The sequence below is a fragment of the Andrographis paniculata genome, unplaced genomic scaffold, assembly GCF_009805555.1.
Source record: "Andrographis paniculata isolate CXL003 unplaced genomic scaffold, ASM980555v1 Contig35END, whole genome shotgun sequence".
Lineage (NCBI taxonomy): Eukaryota > Viridiplantae > Streptophyta > Magnoliopsida > Lamiales > Acanthaceae > Andrographis > Andrographis paniculata.
In genome coordinates, this window is record NW_026137568.1 from 2,352,341 (window position 1) to 2,372,160 (window position 19,820).

At 35.4% G+C, this 19,820-nt stretch overlaps 1 protein-coding gene across 2 annotated transcripts; it reads left to right on the forward strand.

Moving 5' to 3' along the window:
• LOC127249298 (pre-mRNA-processing factor 19-like) lies at positions 1 to 8,697 on the forward strand. 2 transcript variants are annotated; one of them, XM_051272040.1, is made up of 8 exons: positions 1 to 144; positions 273 to 358; positions 560 to 631; positions 717 to 779; positions 5,663 to 5,766; positions 7,683 to 7,786; positions 8,190 to 8,244; positions 8,346 to 8,697. In XM_051272040.1, the coding sequence occupies exons 1-8, from the start codon at positions 132 to 134 to the stop codon at positions 8,476 to 8,478; spliced, it is 630 nt and encodes a 209-aa protein (XP_051127997.1). In that variant the 5' UTR covers positions 1 to 131; the 3' UTR covers positions 8,479 to 8,697. The 2 variants fall into 2 exon arrangements, with proteins under 2 accessions (XP_051127997.1, XP_051127998.1); XM_051272041.1 differs by lacking the exon at positions 717 to 779.
• The last annotated feature ends 11,123 nt before the right edge of the window (positions 8,698 to 19,820 follow it).

Sequence of the window (19,820 nt, forward strand, 5' to 3'; positions counted from 1 at the left end):
TGACGACGCCGCGCTGTTTTCAATTTTATCTTTTGCCCTTCCGTCCTTGGCTCTTTCTTCCGCCTCTGCCCATTTGCTCTCGAACATAAACCCTAGGAGGCCTCACACAGCACGCTGCCAAGCGACGCACAATGAATTGCTCAAGTAAATCTCTTACCCACTTCTTCTCTTACTACATGTGCATGTGTCTTGGTTTGTTTTTAAGTACGAAACCGTGCTTTTGTGCTTCGTTCGACGCCTCTGATCTGTTAGTTTAATTGGGTACTTTGCAGTTTCCGGCGAGGTGCCGGAGGAGCCCGTCGTGTCCAAGAATTCGGGCCTACTGTTCGAGAGGCGATTGATTGAGCGCCACATCTCAGTGAGTGTGTTTGCTCTATGACTGTACTTTTGCCTGTGTATTAACTCGTGGATACACTAGAGAGGCCACTTTTGTAGTCGTTACTGCGCATCGAAGTTTTGATCTAATATCTGCTGTTGTTTGGTTGGTCTGGTTATGGAGGATTTTATCTTTGTTGATATTTTATTTAGTTTTTTCTTTTCTTCGCATACACTTGCTTAGGACTTTGGAAAATGCCCAATTACTGGAGAGCCTATGACAATAGATGATGTTGTTCCGGTCAAGACAGGAAAGGTATTGATTCTCCTCTAACTGAAATGGCTTGGGAGTGTCATTTGGTCCTTCTGTTAAGAAATTTTGAACTTGATTTCTTATGCAGGTAGTGAAGCCTCGACCAGTTCAGGCTGCAAGTATTCCTGGGATGCTTGGAATGTTTCAGATCGTATGAGATGCTCTAACTTAAGCTTCTTTAATATCATTGTGTTTTTGTCCCTGTAGCTTATTTAGTAGGATTGAACTGTTGTTTTGATGTGCTCTCTGAACAATTACAACATAGTTATTTCATTTTCAAATTTCTGGAGTTAAATGTAGGATAATTGAGAATTTTTTGTAAATAGTTTCCTTGTGCCTTGTTGATCCGCCTGTATATAGTTTACTTAAGAAGGAAGAATACAACTGTGCTTTTTATTACCTCTAAACTTCACTTATTTCTTGTTTGACTTGAAGTTGAATATGGTTGTTCTGCTTTTAGCCAAATATTCAGTTACATACAAATGTTAATATACGTTACACTTCTTGACTTTCCTGAATCAGAAACCTCAAATTTTAACTGCCGGGAAGCTAGTTAATGTGCTTCCAGAATGTATTATTTCAATGTATGCTGGTTTTTATTCTGTTGATTTATGTTTTGGAAGAATGCTTTTGTTTGAAATGGGTTTTTAACAGTTCTATATTAGGCCCCTTTGTTTTTCATAATGAAAATATGAAAAATGTCTAGAAGTATTATCTAATGGAGAAGTTAGATTTAGTTCTCTAATAGACCATTTTTCTATTAAAATATTTTTTGATATATCATCAAGATTATCCCAATTTCTAGGATCATAAATATCTAAGTTTAAAACTACACTATCTTCAATTGTCAATATTTCATTTGAAGTATTATGATTATCATCATTTTTTATATTATGTACATCACTATCAATATTATTCAAGTTTTCAATTGATCCCGAATGTTCAAATACTATTACTATTTGGTTTACTAAATTTTGTAGAACTTGTATTTCTATTTAAAAATTTATTAATAGCCCCCTTTTGTGAATTTATAAATTCTTGTTCTTGTTTTCTTTTTTTTTTTTTTTTTTTCACTTCCTGATAAATATTTTTTAGGCAACATCACTAAATTGATAAATTTAATAAAATAAAATAATAAAGAACAATCACACATGATTTGTAAATCGTCTTTGTCAATAATTGAATCTTTTTTTATTAGCTTGCAAACACTGTTCCTAAAAAAATCAACAAGTATTCAAATTCAATTAATAAATATGATTTAACATTTACAAGTAAAGAACACTATTATTATTTATTATTTAATAATAAACAGTTTTAATAAAATAGTATGTTATATTGTTACGTAGGAAATTTAGAATTAGGTTAAAAAGCCCAAGGTAAAAAGAAAAATGGGCCTAGTAGTCGAGTTGATCGAATTGGCCGAGGGGCACTGTGGGAAACTCAGGTAAAATGGAGGTATTTCTAAGGAAGGTCCTCAGGTCGGAAGGTCCTCAGGTCGAGAGGTCCGCAGGTCGGAAGGTCCGCGGGTCGGAAAGTCCTCAGGACGAAAAGTCCGCAGGTTGGTAGGTCCGCAGGTCGGAAGGTCCGCGGGTCGGAAAGTCCTCAGGACGGAAGGTCCGCAGGTCGGAAAGTCCTCATGTCGGGAGGTCCGTAGGTCGGAAGATCCGCGGGTCGGAAAGTCCGCAAGTCGGAAGGTCTTTAGGTCAGGAGGTCTGCGACTGGACCAGTAAGTCAAATGATCTTTAAGTCGGGAGGTCTGCTGCTGGACCAGTAAGTCGGATGGTCTTTAGGTCGGGAGGTTTGCGGCTGGACCAAACAAGTCGGGTGGTCTGCAAGTCGGGAGGATTGGTGGTCGGGCCAATAAGGTGGAAGAGTTGCGTTCGGGCCAAAAGGGCGGAAGGTCTGGGGTCGGTCCAAAGAGGCGGATACTGTTAAGAATAAGTGGGAATGATATTGTGGTCGGTTGAGGGCACGTGTCAGCAGGAGAGAGGGTAACAGACGGTTGGAAAAGCAGGCGTGTCAGCAGGAGAGAGGGTAACAGATGGTTGGAAAAGCAGGCGTTGTAACTGTTCGGGCGACGGTTTCCAGGAGCGTTTATCAAGGAGTATTTAAAGATTTGGTTTAATCTGGAGAAATTATCTTCAATCAACTTCAACAAAGCAAAGTCAGATTCGGGGATCACCACTTTAAATTTCCAGTATTTTATTTTCCCAGTTAATTATCTTATGTACCGTACAGTGTTTAGAGATTCCTAATCTCAGACTCTAATTAATCAAGTTTAAATATATTTTCCATATCTTTGAATTTTGCTTTTTGTTTGTTGAAAAAATACATCAACAAATTGGCGACCACAGTGGGAGAAAGGCAAGATTGCTGATCCTACATTACCAGAGAATTTCATACAACTGAGGTCCGGCAGAATCATCAGAAGAATCAATATGGCAGGCACACAACCTCAATCATCATCAGCACCGGCGGGAGAAAATGTTTCACCATCCATCATGCCAAATCCAGGGGAGATTCCCCAACGGCCTACCGACTGGTTGTCTTATGTTCAACAAATGAACAATCAGCAAAATGTGTTTATGCAGAACATGTTAGATCAAGCATTGTCAAGGGTTACTCTCAACCCACCCAGACGCCGCCAGGGGTGTCACCATCAAGAATGCAAGCGAATTTTTTGCAGGGCCATCATATGTGGACAACACACTTCCAAGCGCCACAAATTTCAACCGAGCAGATAGGGGAAAGACTCCTCTGACTTTCCCAAATAATGTTCCTTTGGGGCCAAGGGTTAAAAATGTACAACCGAACATTACAAGAGAGGAAAGGCCAGGGGGATATGTGCAGGATCCCATTCATATTCCTGTGCAAAATCCCATTGATGTTCCTGATCATCAACAGTTTCGTTTGGGTGACGAAATTGCTCACGTATTGAGGGTTCAGTTTGGTCTAAATCCTCAGATGGCCAACCGACCTGCTTATCAAAGACTGTTCCCAGAAAGGATTATTAATGAATATCCGCTCCCAAGGAATTACAGGCCACCAGATTTTCATACTTTTTCTGGAGAGGATGAATCCTCTACTATAGAGCATGTGGGACGTTTCAGAGCACAGTTGGGGGAAATTGGTAACAATCCTTTTTACAAGTTACAACTGTTTGGATTGTCTCTAACTAGGACAATTTTTTCATGGTTTGTAAGTCTGCCACTTAGGCAAATACAAACTTGGGAAGGTTTAGAGATGACGTTTCATGCCAGATTTTTCAATCCTCTCATAACGGTTTCTCTGACTGATTTATTAGAGATGAAACAATATCCAGAGGAATCAGTTTCACAATTTATCGAGAGGGTGCGATTGATGAAAGGACGGTGTCCTACAATAATCAACGAAAATGAGATGACCAACTTAGTGGTCCGAAATATGCATGGTCGCCTAAGAGATGCGCTCATTGCACATGATGTCGAAGATTTGGCAAGTCTCGCATCCAAGGCTGGACGCTTAGAATCGCTTTTCAGGGAAAGAGATCAGAATTTCAGGCGTAATAAAGGCCAACATATGGCTAGCATGGAAACAGAGGTATACGATTTTGATTATGATCAAACAGAATAGATGGCGGCCGAAATAATTTCAGGGAAACCTTATGTTTGCCATAAGTTAAAGCCAGCACTAGGAGCAGAAGCTAAAGGGCAATCGACCTTCGACAGTTCAAAGGTTGATGAGATATTTGACATTTTTCTAACTGATGGTCAAATCCGAATTCCAAAGGGACAGAGGTTGGCTACTAAGGAAGAAATTAAAGGGAGGCCATATTGTAAGTGGCATAATTCCTTCACACATAATACAAGTCACTGCACTCATTTTCGAAATGAGATCCAAAAGGCTATTAAGGTAGGTCGGCTCAAGTATATTACTTTGGGAGTGGAGCAGCAACCATTTCCAAAAGTAACCACAACAATGGTTAATATACAAGCAACTTCCAGAAAAGAAAAAAAGGGAGTTCATCAAACAGTGGCCGACCAGAGGAGAAGCTCAAGGTCCGTAAAAAAACAGTGGCTGAAAAATGGGATAATCAAGATGGTTCTTTTAATATGGAATTAAAGGACCAGGTTGTAGTTCGGGACCACCCGACCAGGAAGACGGGTGCGGTCGGAAGCAAATGGACTCAAAATAAAAAACCTTTACCAATTGATGTGGATCCTTGTTTCCCAGGCGTGAATCGTACTCAGATTCGGAATGCCAAGCGCAGGTATGCTGCGAGATACAGAGACAAGGTCGTCTCATCAAAGCAACCGAATGACACCCGAGGCGCTGCCAAGTATAATGAGCAAGGTCGGTCCATCAGGGTTGTTTCATTTGAGCAACCGAATGAGACAGAGGAAGGTTGGTTCTTCGGGGCTGCCTCAACAGTGCAGCCGATCAGCGTACGGGACAATACTAATTACAAGGAGGGAGGTCAGTCCATGCAAAAGAAGGGTATAAGCTTGTCTAATAAGAGAGTTAAGGGTTTCAGATGTCAATTTTGTGAGAAGGTTAACATTAACCCATCACTGGAGGAGTTTCGTTTGGAATTTATTTGTTAAAATGAACAGAATAAAAAAAAAATACTAACCGTTATGTCGATTAGTTTTCATTTTCTCCCATAGTGTAGAGTTTTAGAATGCAGTTAACTAGCATGTGCAGTGCAGTTAATATCTATTATATCATTACTATTAATTAGTTTTGAAATTATAAATATTATTATTAACTTATTGTTAATCCAAAAAAACATGTTTCATAAATATTATCTATTTATGATATAATTAATTAATCCCTTTTATAAAAATTATACATATATATATTACACTATATATATGAAATGGGCCCCTATTTTCTCTGGGCCTGGGCGGGCGCCCCTCTCGTCCGGGCCAGGGCCCTGTGCAGGAGGGGCCTCAGGTTGTCTGTTTTTAGGGTTCTATTATCTAGAGCAAAGCGATCTTAGGGTTTTGTAATCGTTTAACATTTTGGCTTGCTTTCAATCTTTATTTTTTGAAGGGTGCTTCTAGTGATAACATGGATTTTGAGGCCGTAAAGACCGAGCCGACAGAGGAATCTAAGGTGGTGAAAGCCGAATTGGACGTGGACGACGATCCATTGGGGTGAGTTGCTGTTTATCGTTTCCTTGTTTCCCCCCTTTTTGCGAAGTATTATCAATTCAATTTGCGATCCATTAGGTTTGAAACTTTATTGCTTACATTTGGGTATTTGACGAATTCCATGTGATAATCACTGGCATTTTTGTGGGGTTTGTTGTGATCATTCATGTGAAGCTATTCTTAGAAGATTTCTAATGCTATTTAGAACTTATTGTATTGTTTATTATTCCTATCAACATGTTTTGGAGAATTGAATTCTCTCGATAGGTTTTGTTTCCTGTTATGATGAATTCAAGTTAATGATGTGCAGAAAATTTCCTGGACTTCTCATATATTTACTGTATAATGTCATAAGCAATAACAACCTATTTATCATTTTTTTTTTCTTTGAATACGATTGATGAAGAAAAGGTTATAGCTAAAAGAAATATACATGTATATATCTTATGAAAGTCTTTTTGTCTATATTGATGCAGCCCTTCCCTAAATCCCATGCTTTTTACTTGTATTTGTAAGCATAATAATCGATTCAATGCGGTATAGAACCTAAGAATCGAAACTAAAATGAATTCCGAGAACATACTTCCGGCCATTGGTGTCAAATTCGAATGCAATCTTTCATGGTTCTTCTAAGCACTTGCACTATATTTTCTAGATAAGAAGACTTTATATAGTGATGCTTAGGGGACAAAAAAGTCAAAAATTCATGTCTCAACTACTTCATTCCATCAAAGAAGTAATTAACATGAAGAGTGGAGTAGTGGGGATAGTAGTGAAGATCTTTCACTTATGTCACATTAATATTTAGTAATGAAGTGGAGTAGTGGGGATAGTGGAGTAGTGGAAACCTTTCACATAGACCACATAATATTAACAGTATTTGCATATATGTATAGATGAGTTTTTGGAGATTTTGAATCAAGTTAAGTATGAGTGCACACACTTTTTTGAAGTATTTATCAACTTCAGTAATTTGAATTCGGTTTAGTTTTAAACTTACTGAGTTTTTACTTTATTATTATTAGAAACAAACTTATAAGAATCAAACTGCTTCCTTTGTTATAGCTAATGAATAAAAGAACGGAAGAATTTTGCATCTTGTCAAACCCCTACCACCTAACACGAGGCCGTGATTCTAAGTGAACTTGAAAAAAGGAGCAACTAGTTGCCAAAAATGATTTATTAGCAAAGCTAGGTTTTATTCCTTGTCAACGGAGAATTATGAGGCCATGTGGATCGGTGGATGATATGCAATGATGCAGAATGTTTCTTCCTTTCATGTACAAAACCATCTTTTTTTCCATATCCGCATGTGTAGTATCTGCGCATGTGTTGTTGTAAGATGTGTACCTCTATCCAACGTTTTCTTTGATACATCTGGTAACTGGTGGTTCTAAGTTGTTGGGACTTGAAGACCTGTATAAGTTGTCCGAATCTATTAACTCACCTCCTATTACAAATGTCTGGGTAGATTTAGAAAGGACTTTTATAGTTCTAATTTTCACGAAGCTCCATTTTCTCTTTCGTTGTGTTGCGTGTTATGTACCATTGTATTGTTGTAAACATCAACATAGGGGAGAGGAAGGATAAAGAAAAAAACAATACTTTTGTTGAGAAAGTAATCTCGTGTGTTCTGGATAGCCGATTTCCATGAATGCATGAAGTTCTAGTGTTTTAGGCGCCTACAATAACTAATCTCTAATTTTATATTTTTATTATGTCTTTTGTAACATGTTAGTGAGTAAGCAAGCTGTTAAAACGGGTGGAATTTATTTTTATAGCTGATTCAAGGTTATAGAGTATTATCAAAATATATGTGATACTTCAAATTGTTTTATTGATTATTTTGCTAATGATATGCCATGGACTCCCTTTTTGGAGTTAATGTGCTTAAAATTATCTTAATGGAATTTGAGCAGGTTCTTGAGCAGCAAAGAACATATAGAAAAGTTCCAGAGGCATCTAACTGAATATAAACAAAGTTTGACGGCCAAGTATTTTTCTGGGAAGACTATTTTTGGAGGTAAACCACCATTTTCTTAGTAGCTCTGCTTCGTCTCATTAAACGTACCCTAAAAATCTGCCTTTTGTTTACTTATTTGTTTCTTTAATCGAACTAAGTCCTTATAAATCAGTTTTCAAATATTGAATGTATCTCACACTTTAAAATCCCAAACTCATTCCAGAGAAGTAATGATTGTATCTCTTGTACCAAATCTGGCATCGTATTTTTGTTGTGTCTTTGGTTTTTGTGGAATTGCATTTCTCATATTCCACACCATATGTCTTGCTGTTTGATTCACACATCTGATGTGATTCGCCCTTCATTTCTTTTATACTTCTTTGTAACCTATAAAAAGTTTGGTGTTTAGAGATTTCTGTGACTAGTTTTATTTTGTAATATATCTTTTTTGCTACTCTTGCAGGCAACATATATGATGTGAAAATGAACATCGAAGGAAACACTATCTGGGCCAGCAGGTACATAGTAGCCAAATTTGCGAATATATATATATATATATATATAAAAAAAAAGAATTACTTGAGCAAGACTGATTTGCATCTGCTAAATATTGTCATAGGTTTAGTCCATATGCATCTTATCTGGATCCAGCCGCTTTTAAAGAATTCCTCAGAAAAGACTTGGGGGGTTCTTCTGACGACGAATCTACAAATGGTCCAGCTGAAACTAATTCTAGCAGATGCTCCAACTGAAACTAATTCTAATGTGAAGCCTCCCTCAACCTGAGGCAACTGGCCTGGAATCTCTATATATTCTGCGTAGATAGTGCAAGCAATGGAATCTTGGATGAGACCGACTTACTGTTTCAAGACTAATCGGATTCTAATGATGGTTTGACCGATATCTATATCTATATCTATATCTATATCTATATATACATACATATATATTATATATATAGTTTTTACTAAGGGTGTGTTTGTTTGGGGGTTTGGATTTTGGATTGGGATTTGAATAGTAAAAATTTTGAATTTGAATAGTTGTATGATGTGATATAAATAGGGTTTGATGTGATGTTTTGAATGTAAAATTGATTTTTAGTATAATATAAAAAATAAAAAATAGGTGTTTGATGTGATGTTTTTGGGGGGAAAAAATTTGATGAATAGTAGAAATCCTCCAAAATCCTTCAAACAAACACACCCTAAGTATCTCAAAGCCATAATTTACCATATCTCTACAGAAAAACTCCCTTTCTATTTTGAAATGCTTTCACTAATTGAGGTATTGATGCATATCTTAATGGGCATGGTGTTCATGATAATTAATGTGAGCCAATAGGAGTTGCAAAAGTATCAGTAGAATGTCGAGAAGATCAATTTTGGACACTGTTAATGTTGTTGGAGAGCCATAGTAGTTCATTATAGATTTCTTGCAATAAACAGGTAAATATTAGTTCATTAAGACCAGTGTTCGCTCATTAAGCATTCAAGTTCATTCATAGTGTTCAAGTTCGGTTTTGTTGAGCAATTTTATTATTTAAATTTGTGTTTGTGTTCGGTTCAATTTGAGCTCGTTCGGGTAAATATGATATTTTATTTTATTTTTAAAATTTATATATAGTATTTATGTATTTATTTTTTAAATAATAATTTCATATATACATATATTTTAACGTTTGTGAATGTCTTTTTTTTTTTTTTTTTGAATGTTTCTAAATGTTAAGGAACAAGACTTGTGTTTGTTTGTCAACCATATAAACTTATTTATGTTATTTGGCTCGATTAATTTATATTTGTGAATAAGCTTAAATAGAGTGAAACCGAATCAAGTTCTAGAATAATTTTGTTAGTTTAACAGTTCACGAATAATTTTGTTAGTTTAACAGTTCTATCCTTTTCGGGAGGAATATCGGTAATAAATCAAAATTATTTTTTAGTGTAATAATAATATTCTTTTTGTTCGATAAGAAAAATATTATTTTTTATTTTTATCCGTCTCAAAACACTTTTAATTTAGTAATTATATTACCTATGTAACGTAATAAATACATTTACATCTTATAATATATTACATAATTGTCCAGTGGCGTAACTAAGATTTCATAATAAGGGGGCTAAATTTTTTAAATAACACCGATTGATTTATTGTTAAATAATTTTATTCTTTGATAAGTCATCTTTTAAGAAATTTTGCAAAATAACAATTTACAACACCAACTAGTATTTGTTTTATCTCGTATGTATTTCTTTGGTATTTTCTAATAGTTTTTTACCATTCTTTATTCTTTTTATTATTATTATTATTTATTGGAAGTATTCATTTGAATTTTTGTTTATATAGTATTTTGATATGATATTTTGTGATAAAAAATAGTGTATTTTTATTGTAAACTATGTCAATTAATTTTTATTTAAAATAGTAAAAGAATAAACAAATTTTTTTTATTATTATTTAAAACTTACATTCAAAATCCAAACAAACTCTATATAAAATTTAGCATATATTTAATGTATTCTAATAACTTTTATTACTATGTTAATATATACTATATATGTAATACAGGGGTGTGTGGGGAAAGGCCCTTCCTAGGTATGATCAATCTATATAAATATCATTATTTTTATATTATAATATATTTTTGTATTTTTTTTTTTTACTGTAAACTAATATAATACTAATAATATTTTAAAATTTAAGTGCGCAAAAATTTTTCCTCTGTTTTTCGGTCAGTTTATTTTAACAGTTCCTTTCCTATTATTTAAATTATTATTATTTTATTTTTATATTTTGTTAGGTTTTAATCTTACCTTAAACAACATTGGGTATTTGGGTGTGTTTGATTTCTATTTAAAATAAAAATTACCATGATCTTTTTATGATTTTCAGTACAAATATTATTTTTTTTTACAAAATTAAATAAAAATATTATTTAAATTCTACCAAAACCAAGCAAACCCATTAATTTTCCAAATTTTTTGTAATAAATTTTATTTTATTTTATTATTATTTTTTTTTTCAAGATGGATTTAGAGGATTTTTCAAATTTTTTATAATAAAAAAAAAATTATATTAGCTTTGTTAAGATGGATTTAGAGGATAGGCCAACTCACAATTCATTACTTTGTTAATATTTACGGGATGATTCATTATTTGATAAATTTGGAACCTCTACAAATGTATGTTTAAAGTACTTAGAGCAAATAAAATGGGACATAACCAAAAAAAAAAAAAAAACCCTTCAAACTCACATGATGCACATGTGTTGAAACAATAATTTCCAACTCTTCAAAATTAAATCACAATTAAAAATATTTGATATTTTTATACTATTTATTATTAATTGAGTCTAATATAATTTATTTTTAATTTTAGGAAAAAAAAAATTCATTTTTGGTCCAAATATAATCAAAATTTTATCAATTTTGGTCAAAATATAAAAATCTTATCAATTTTGGTCACAATATAACCAAAACTCATCATTTTTGTCCCAATATAATCAAAACTCATCATTTTTTCTCCCAATATAAATTTTTTATCATTTTTAGTCTCAATATAACCAAAACTCATCATTTTTTGCCTCAATATAATCGAACCTTTTTTTTTGTCCCACCGTCAATAAACCGACGAAAAATGCTAACGTGAAAAAAAATCAAACATTATATTTATATTTGAAGAAATTGCACAATCTTGCAAGTCCATGTCAGCATTTTTCGTCGGTTTGTTGACGGTGGGACAAAAAAAGATAAGGTTTAATTATATTGGGACAAAAAATGATGAGTTTTGGTTATATTGGGACTAAAATTGATAAAAATTTTATATTGAGACCAAAAATGAGTTTTGGTTATATTGGGACTAAAATTGATAAAAATTTTATATGATTAGTTTTGGTTATATTGAGACCAAAATTGATAAGATTTTTATATTGTGATAAAAATTGATGAATTTTGGTTATATTGAGACAAAAAATGATTTTTTCCCTTAATATTATTATACTACCCCCGTCTCATAAGAAGAGTACCGTTTGTGTTTTGCATCATTGTGTTTAACATTAAAAATATTCTTATATTTATATAATTTATTCTACAATGTCATTATATTTGTATTATAGAGACTAACAAAAATATTTTTATAATTTTTTTCTTTATTTATACTACGTATTAATATATTAATTAATATTCAACTATCACCTTAAAAAACTCATGTTACTCTTCTTATGGGACATGGATAGTATCATTTTTGTATTTTTCTTATTATAGTTATTACTTGTTAAATGGTAAAAAAATAATATATAGAAATAATAATAATTTTTCAAAAGAAACAATGCATTATAAATACAATAGAAACATTCAAGTTAAAATAAAAATATAAAATATAAAATTCTATAGATTATAAAAATATAATTATAAAATATAACTATTATGATAAATAACAAAAAAAATTGACTTAGAAATATATTATATCTTATAAATACGAGTTTTGTACGGATCTGCCACTTGAAAAGTCTATCCTGCCCCTCATTTAAAAAATGACAATTTAGTCCTTAACCTATCTTTGTACTGGCTTGAAAAGACGAGATTGTACGGATCTGCCACTTGAAAAGTCTATCCAGCCCCTCATTTCGAAAATGACAATTTAGCCATTAATCTACCTTTGTACTGGCCTGAAAAGACGTTTTGGAACCGTCGCCAGCAACCACCGTCAACCGCCCAAGACGAAACATTTTGAAACATCGTCTGGTCGGTTACATCAACCGCCTCGCCAAATGCCTCCACCAGTTCCAGAATTCAAATAGCCCAACCGACCAATCCAGAGACCAATCGCTACACCAAAAGACTTCTTGGCCGCACCAACCAAGCGACCTGTCTATCCGCCTGCGGACCAGCTGACTTGCCTATCCGACCGCAGACCAGCCGACCTACTTTATCTGACCGCAGACCATCAGACTTGTCTGTCCGACCTGCTGACCATCAGACTTGTCTGTCCGACCGCTTACTATCCGACCGAGGACCAACCGACCATACCAACCGACCGACCGAGGACCTTCCGACCTGCCAATCCGACCGCTAACCAACCGACCTGATCATCCGACCGAGGACCAACCGACCAGACCAACCGACCGAGGATCTTCCGACCTGCCTATCTGACTGCTAACCAACGCACCTGACCATCCGACCGAGGACCAACCGACCTGAGCGCAATTTTTTTTTCCTTTTCCACCCGATTTCATGTCTATCTTCCTTTAAGATCCTGCTATTATTATTATTATTATTATTATTATTATTATTATTATTATTATTATTATTATTATAATTATTATTATTATTTTTTGTGTGTAACAATTATCAAAGTTGAAATATCCTTGCTATTTTTGACATTTCAAAACTCATAAAGAGATGCAGGGTCACCCTTCTTATCTCAAACATTTCATCTACATTCTTCTCTATTTTATTTTTTATTGTTGTTGATGCAATTTTTCAACAATAAAAAGTAAAATCTGAAAATAAAGTGTTGATGTATTTTTTCAACAGACAAAAAGTAAAATTCAAAGATATGGAAAATATCCTTAAATTTGATTAATTAGCGCCTGAGATTAGGAATCTCTAATTCCTCCTTTATTGACACGTGCCTTGCACTGTCTCGCCAAACGCTTCCACCAGTTCCCAAACTCAACTTGCCCGACCGACCATTCCAGAGACCAATTGCTAGACCAGCCGACCTACTTTATCCGACCTGCTGACCATCAGACTTGTCTGTCCGACCTGCTGACCATCCGTCTGTCCGACCTGCTGACCATCAGACCTGCAGACTTCCCGACCTAAGGACTTCCCGACCTGATCACTTTTCGTCTTGACGACCTCCCGACCTGAGGACTTCCCGACCTAAGGACTTCCCGTCCTGACCACTTTCTGTCTTGAGGACCTCCCGATCTGAGGACTTCCCGACCTGACCACTTTCCGTCTTGAGGAACTCCCGACCTGAGGACGTCCCGACCTGAGGACTTCCCGACCTGAGGACTTTCCGTCTTGAGGACCTCCCGACCTGAGGACTTCCCGACCTGACCAACCGACCTGAGCGCAAATTTTTCTACTTTTCTGCCCGACTTCGGGTCCTACCTTCGTTCAAGACCCTGCTACCATTATTTTTATTATTATTATTATTATTATTTTTGTACGTAACACCTTAAATTTGATTTTTTAGCGTCTGAGATTAGGAATCTCTAAACACTGTACGGTACATAAAAGGAAATTGATTGGAAAATTAAAATGCTGAAAATTTAAAGTGGTGATCCCCAAATCTGACTTTGCTTTGTTGAAGTTGATTGAAGATGCTTGAAAATAAAAAATCTAAATCCTTAAATATTACTTGAAAAGACGTTTTGGAACCGTCGCCAGCAACCGCCGTCAACCGCCCAAGACGAAACGCTTTGAAACGTCGTCTGGTCGGTTACATCAACTGCCCACTAATTCCTCCTTTATTGACACGTGTCTTGCACCGTCTCGCCAAACGCTTCCACCAGTTCCAGAACTCAACTGGCCCGACCGACCATTCAAGAGACCAATTGCTAGACCAGCCGACCTACTTTATCCGACCGCAGACCATCAGACTTGTTTGTCCGACCTGCTGACCATCAGACCTGCAGAATTTCCGACCTATGGACCATCCGACCCGCTAACCAACCGACCTGACTACCCGAGCGCAGACCTTCCGACTTGTCTGTCCGACCTGCTGACCATCATACCTGTCTGTCCGACCTACTGACCATCAGACCTACAGACTTTCCGACCCGCTAACCAACCGACCTGAGGACTTTCCTTCCTGATGACTTTCCATCTTGAGGACCTCCCGACCTGACCAACCGACCTGAGCGCAAATTTTTCTACTTTTCTACCCGACTTCGGGTCCTACCTTCCTTCAAGACACTGCTACCATTATTATTATTATTATTATTATTATTTTTGTACGTAACAAGACCTTATGTATTAGTTGATTTGGGTATTAAAACTTGTATGTTGTTATACACGAGATTGTATGGATTTGTCACTTGAAAAGTCTATCATGCCCCTCATTTCGAAAATGACAATTTAGCTCTTACCCTACCTTTGTACTGGCTTGAAAAGACGTTTTGGAACCGTCGCCAGCAACCGCCGTCAACCGCCCAAGACGAAACATTTTGAAACGTCGTCTGGTCGGTTACATCAACCGCCTCGCCAAACGCCTCCACCAGTTCCAGAACTCAAATAGCCCAACCGACCAATCCAGAGACCAATCGCTAGACCAAAAGACTCCTTGGCCGCACCCACAAAGCAACCTGTCTATCCACCTGCGGACCAGCTGACTTGCCTATCCGACCGCAGACCAGCCGACCTACTTTATCCGACCGCAGACCATCAGACCTGTCTGTCCGATATGGTGACCATCAGACCTGTCTGTCCGACCGCTAACCATCCGACCGAGGACCAACCGACCAGACCAACCGACCGAGGACCTTCCGACCTGCCCATCCGTTCGCTAACCAACCGACCAGACCAACCGACCAAACCAAACGACCTGACCCACCGACCTGAGCACAAATATAATAATTCGATTACATTTTTGTTTTACAGTTTATATTTCAAATAAATAATGTTTCACTACATTACATTATAGAATAGTCGCGCGGTATACCGCGCAAGAGCGTGTTCTAGTATATATATATATATGTAATATGCCCAATCAAATAAGAACATACAAAAAAAAAAGGTTTGTTTGGTTAATGTTCACGTGGTTATAGAAAATTGTGTCATTATTGTAAAACAATAATATTTTATATTAATGTTGATTTTTATGAAATGATAAAATATATATTGATATTGTAGTAAAAAAAAAAAATCATCTGTAATGGCTTAATCGAAAAGATCTGACATAGTTGATAAAAAAAAAAAATCATCTGTAATGGCTTAATCGAAAAGACCTGACATAGTTGATTCAATCGTAAGATTTTTCGAATTTCTTAAAAAATGATTCGGACTATCTCATGATATTTGTGTAATTAACATAACGAGAAGTAAAAATTGGACCGATAATGTAATGAAGATGCTGAAGATTCAAATAAAGAAAACTGAAGTCTATTAAAAATTGAAAAAAAAAAATGTAATAAATCAATAGAAAAAAGTCTTAAAAAGTTCAAGAAAAAGTGCATGTAGAAGTGAAGAATATTTGCTAAATGTTGCTGGCATTGAATTTTAATGCCCTGGATGTCATAAAAAAATATGGATAAAACCTTCCCGATAAATGTTTGTTCTTTATATTTTTTCCAACAAACTCCCACATTCCTTCTACAAATAGATTGTGCATTTTATATGAATTAGTTTGTTCTTAGGTCATTTTTCATATTTATTTTAAATAGATTGTACAAGATTCGAAAAATGTGTATAGTGTAGGGTTTAGTTTGATGTTAGTATTTTATAAGAGAATTAATTTGAAATTGAGTGTTAAATCTTTGATATGTACTTCAGAATGGGCCATGTCAGGAATGGACTAAATATGGTACGCGTCATCCGGAAGGAGTTGTATTTATTTTAAAATTGGTTATAGTTGATAAAGGAATTTACGACATAAACTTTTTTATATGCATACTCAATCGATTCAATAGTAATTTATTAGTTTCAATACTGACAAAATTCATTAGGTCATAGATCCAGAGAATGATTTGGTGTTTTCAATTTATTATTTTAATATAAATTTATCTTATTTGTTTGAAGTTGTGAAAATTACCGAAAGTGTGATTATATTATCAATTCAATCAACTAAAAACTCAAAACGTTATATTAGTCTCATTATTTCCTTGTGGTTCGACTTGGTTACTTACCAAAATTATACTTGACACAAGCGTATGCCTACGGTACACACTCAACTTCAATTTGAGCGATCAGGGGACTGTAGAAACATTCATGGAAGACCTTCTTCAGATTTAGCCACATATGAAAGGAATTTGAGGGCAACGAGGCACACCATGTGAAGGTTGAGCCGGTTAAAGACAGTGAAAATAACTGGAGTTTATACCATTCATTATTTTCAAACTCTTATCCACACTAACCTCTGAATTGGCTAATATGTTCAATCATATAGTGAGAGCCACTCCTAAAAATAACAAAAATTCAGGGATCTGAGCATTATGAGGTAATGGGTGATGCAAAGAGATATAGTCCGAAAAAAGGCCTTTGATAGTAAAGCCTTGTTGGTAGTCGGATTGGATCGCCATAAATTCTACGAATTGCATCTTTGATCGCTTGAGAATTTATGATAAGATGTCGTAGTGGCGCTACTTCTGTTTGCCCTCCAGGCTACTCGGGAGCTTCCTTAACGGACGGTAGATTGCGTAATACCGGCTGCGGGAAGGCCTAAGGAGCATGCCTACGATGTGGAAAACGGAGTTTGATGCCTTCTACGGCTTCTCTGAAGGCTGGTGCCTACTGCGGTGGCATATTTCCGGAGTTCAGCATCACTCTTTGGGTAAGATCCGTAGCCTTCTTGTAACCAAGAAGCAACAAGGAGTTGGCCTTTCCCGGCATATCCTTGCCCCCAGTGTACGAGGATGGTTTCAGAACTGATGTTCCTGGTTCCCATGTTGTTCCAGGAGGTGTTGGGATGAACAAATATTTTAGAGCTATCATCGCTCATATCCTTCAAGCACTGGAAGTCTCTTGTCCGACCTTCGGATTCTCTTGAAGGCTCAGAGTGGGAGCAGATGCATTGGAGATCGCTCTAGCAAAGAGAGGGTTTACGTGCCGTTGTAGAGATGAGGGGACCATTCCGAAGGTCATTCCAAATTCATAAGTTGGATGCGGCCTAACAAAGGCCTTCTCTAACGACATTCGGGAATTCCATACCTTCTGGATGTCGGATGGTGGTCCTCTAGATCCGATGCCCGTACCCAAAAAGGTAACATAACTGTACTTAAGCGTATGTGACGTCGAATTTATTGCAGTGCTAGTTATAAGACTCATAGAAGGCTGAATTTCTGGTTGGCTGGAATTGGCCATCAGTGTTTTGCCTTTCCAAGCTTCTTCTTTTCGAAGCAATGCAAATTCATTCCGCATTATCGGTTTCATAATGTTGATGATACACCGAGAGCGTCCAAAGGCGGATTTATGAAGAGATGCATGAATCTCTCCACAAATCTACTCTTGAAAGACACTGGCAGGAAGACTGATGATCTTATCCGACCTTCCAACAGCTGCGGACGCCTTATCATGTGGAACGACTTTGGGCATAGGGTGAGTTGACGAATCGTCGACGGTTTCCTTGTTCTTAGACTTCTCTAAAGTCGTCGGAAATATCAATTTTCTCTTCCAGAGTTGTAGAAAAAATCGCGAGACGTTGGATTCCCATTGGGCGTGCCAAATCTGTTGTAGTGAAAAATCACTACGACGGCCTAATCGGAAGGGCCTGTTGGAATCAATTTTCTTGTAAGGTTCCCCGACGTTCTTAAGTAAGGATCTGGACTATCTTGCGATGATCTTGTGATTAACACAACAAGAAGGCAGTAGTTTTGATTGATAAGGTGCAATAATACTGAAATTTTGAATAAAGAATACCGGAATTTCTATTGAAAAGTTGCATAGAAATAAAACAAAGTTGTAGAAAATAATATAAAGTACTGAAGAAAATAAAAGGAAAATTATACTAGAATTTTGAAAAAAAAAATGTGTAAAGGAGATGAATGTTGCTGAAATGCTTCTGGAATGACGAATTTGAAATGCTAAAGAATCTGGATATGACCTTCATTTGGATGAATATTGCTCTTTTATAAGTTCTCTCCATAAAAATCTCATCTTCTACCTACCAAAATAGTTCTCATGCCACCTTCCTAGCCAAGCCCATATGCCGACTTACTCTCATGAGTTACTATAGGATTGGACCGCTCTAATTGGTGGGTCGGTTGGACTACTAGGCCACGAGACTGCATATTGTTGGTCCATAGGGTCTTACTCGGGGCCTCTTTGACTTTTCTCTCTTCAATAGATCATAATTATATACATATTAAGAATCCACAATTATATAAGAAAACATATATTTACCGTACCAAAGAAGAATAAAATGAGTTAAATCTCAAAAAAGGACAAAGTATGATGTTAGAAATAAAGAAAGAAAGAAGAAAATATAGAATACTAGAGAACTATTAAGTCGTTTGCCCAAAATAGACTAGAAATTACAAATTTTATTATAAAACCCAAACTATAAAATGACAAAAGTACCCTCCTACTAAGCTAGGAAGTTAATGACAAAATTACTCTCAAATAAAATCTTATGAAATGAATGACAAAATCATCCCCTTTAACAAACATATACAAACACTGTCAAACATTTGTGAACATGACTCGTGTTTGTTCGTTAACAAAACGAACTATTGTTTTTGTTCGAGCTTGGCTCGTTTAACTTAACAAACGAGCTAGTAACAAACACAACGGAGTCTAATCGAGCTTTGTTTGCTAACTATTTATTAATTTTCCAGCTCTAGCTAAAAGGATATGATGTTTTCGGATGATTCCATTTCTTTATAATTGATCTGTTGCTAGTATTTAGATTATTGAGTGAATCGGTGTCGTGTATTCTTGTAATGATACAAATGTATTAACAAAATCAATTACAATATAATACAAATAATTATAGGTTAAACTAATTAATCTAATTAAATTATGGACACAGTGTTTTCTCCCAAACCGGGCTAGCTCCCCATCACCGACATTGGTTTTTTTTCAATTTTTTTTTAAAATTTTATATTTATTTAATATTTATAATAATTATAGGGTAAAAAAATATATACAATATATATGTCATTTTGTAGATAATAAAATTTTATATAATACGAATAAATAAAAATTTAAATATATATATATGTTGGGTATAATATAAATTCATAATCAAATCATACAACATAATTTTTATCAATTAAATTTAATACACATTTATATTATTTTATTCATTATCCATTGAATCAATACCCATCAAAACTCTCAAAACTCCAACCAAACCTAAACACACAAAAAAAAAAAAAAAAAAAATTCAAACCCATTCTAAAATTCAAATAAAAATCAAACCCAAACTCAAA

Excerpts from the sequence above, each read along its gene's own strand:
- LOC127249298 (XM_051272040.1), top strand. Across the intron at positions 632-716 it reads TTCCGGTCAAGACAGGAAAG|GTAGTGAAGCCTCGACCAGT; the intron begins GTATTGATTCTC and ends TTTCTTATGCAG. Across the intron at positions 8,245-8,345 it reads AACACTATCTGGGCCAGCAG|GTTTAGTCCATATGCATCTT; the intron begins GTACATAGTAGC and ends ATATTGTCATAG.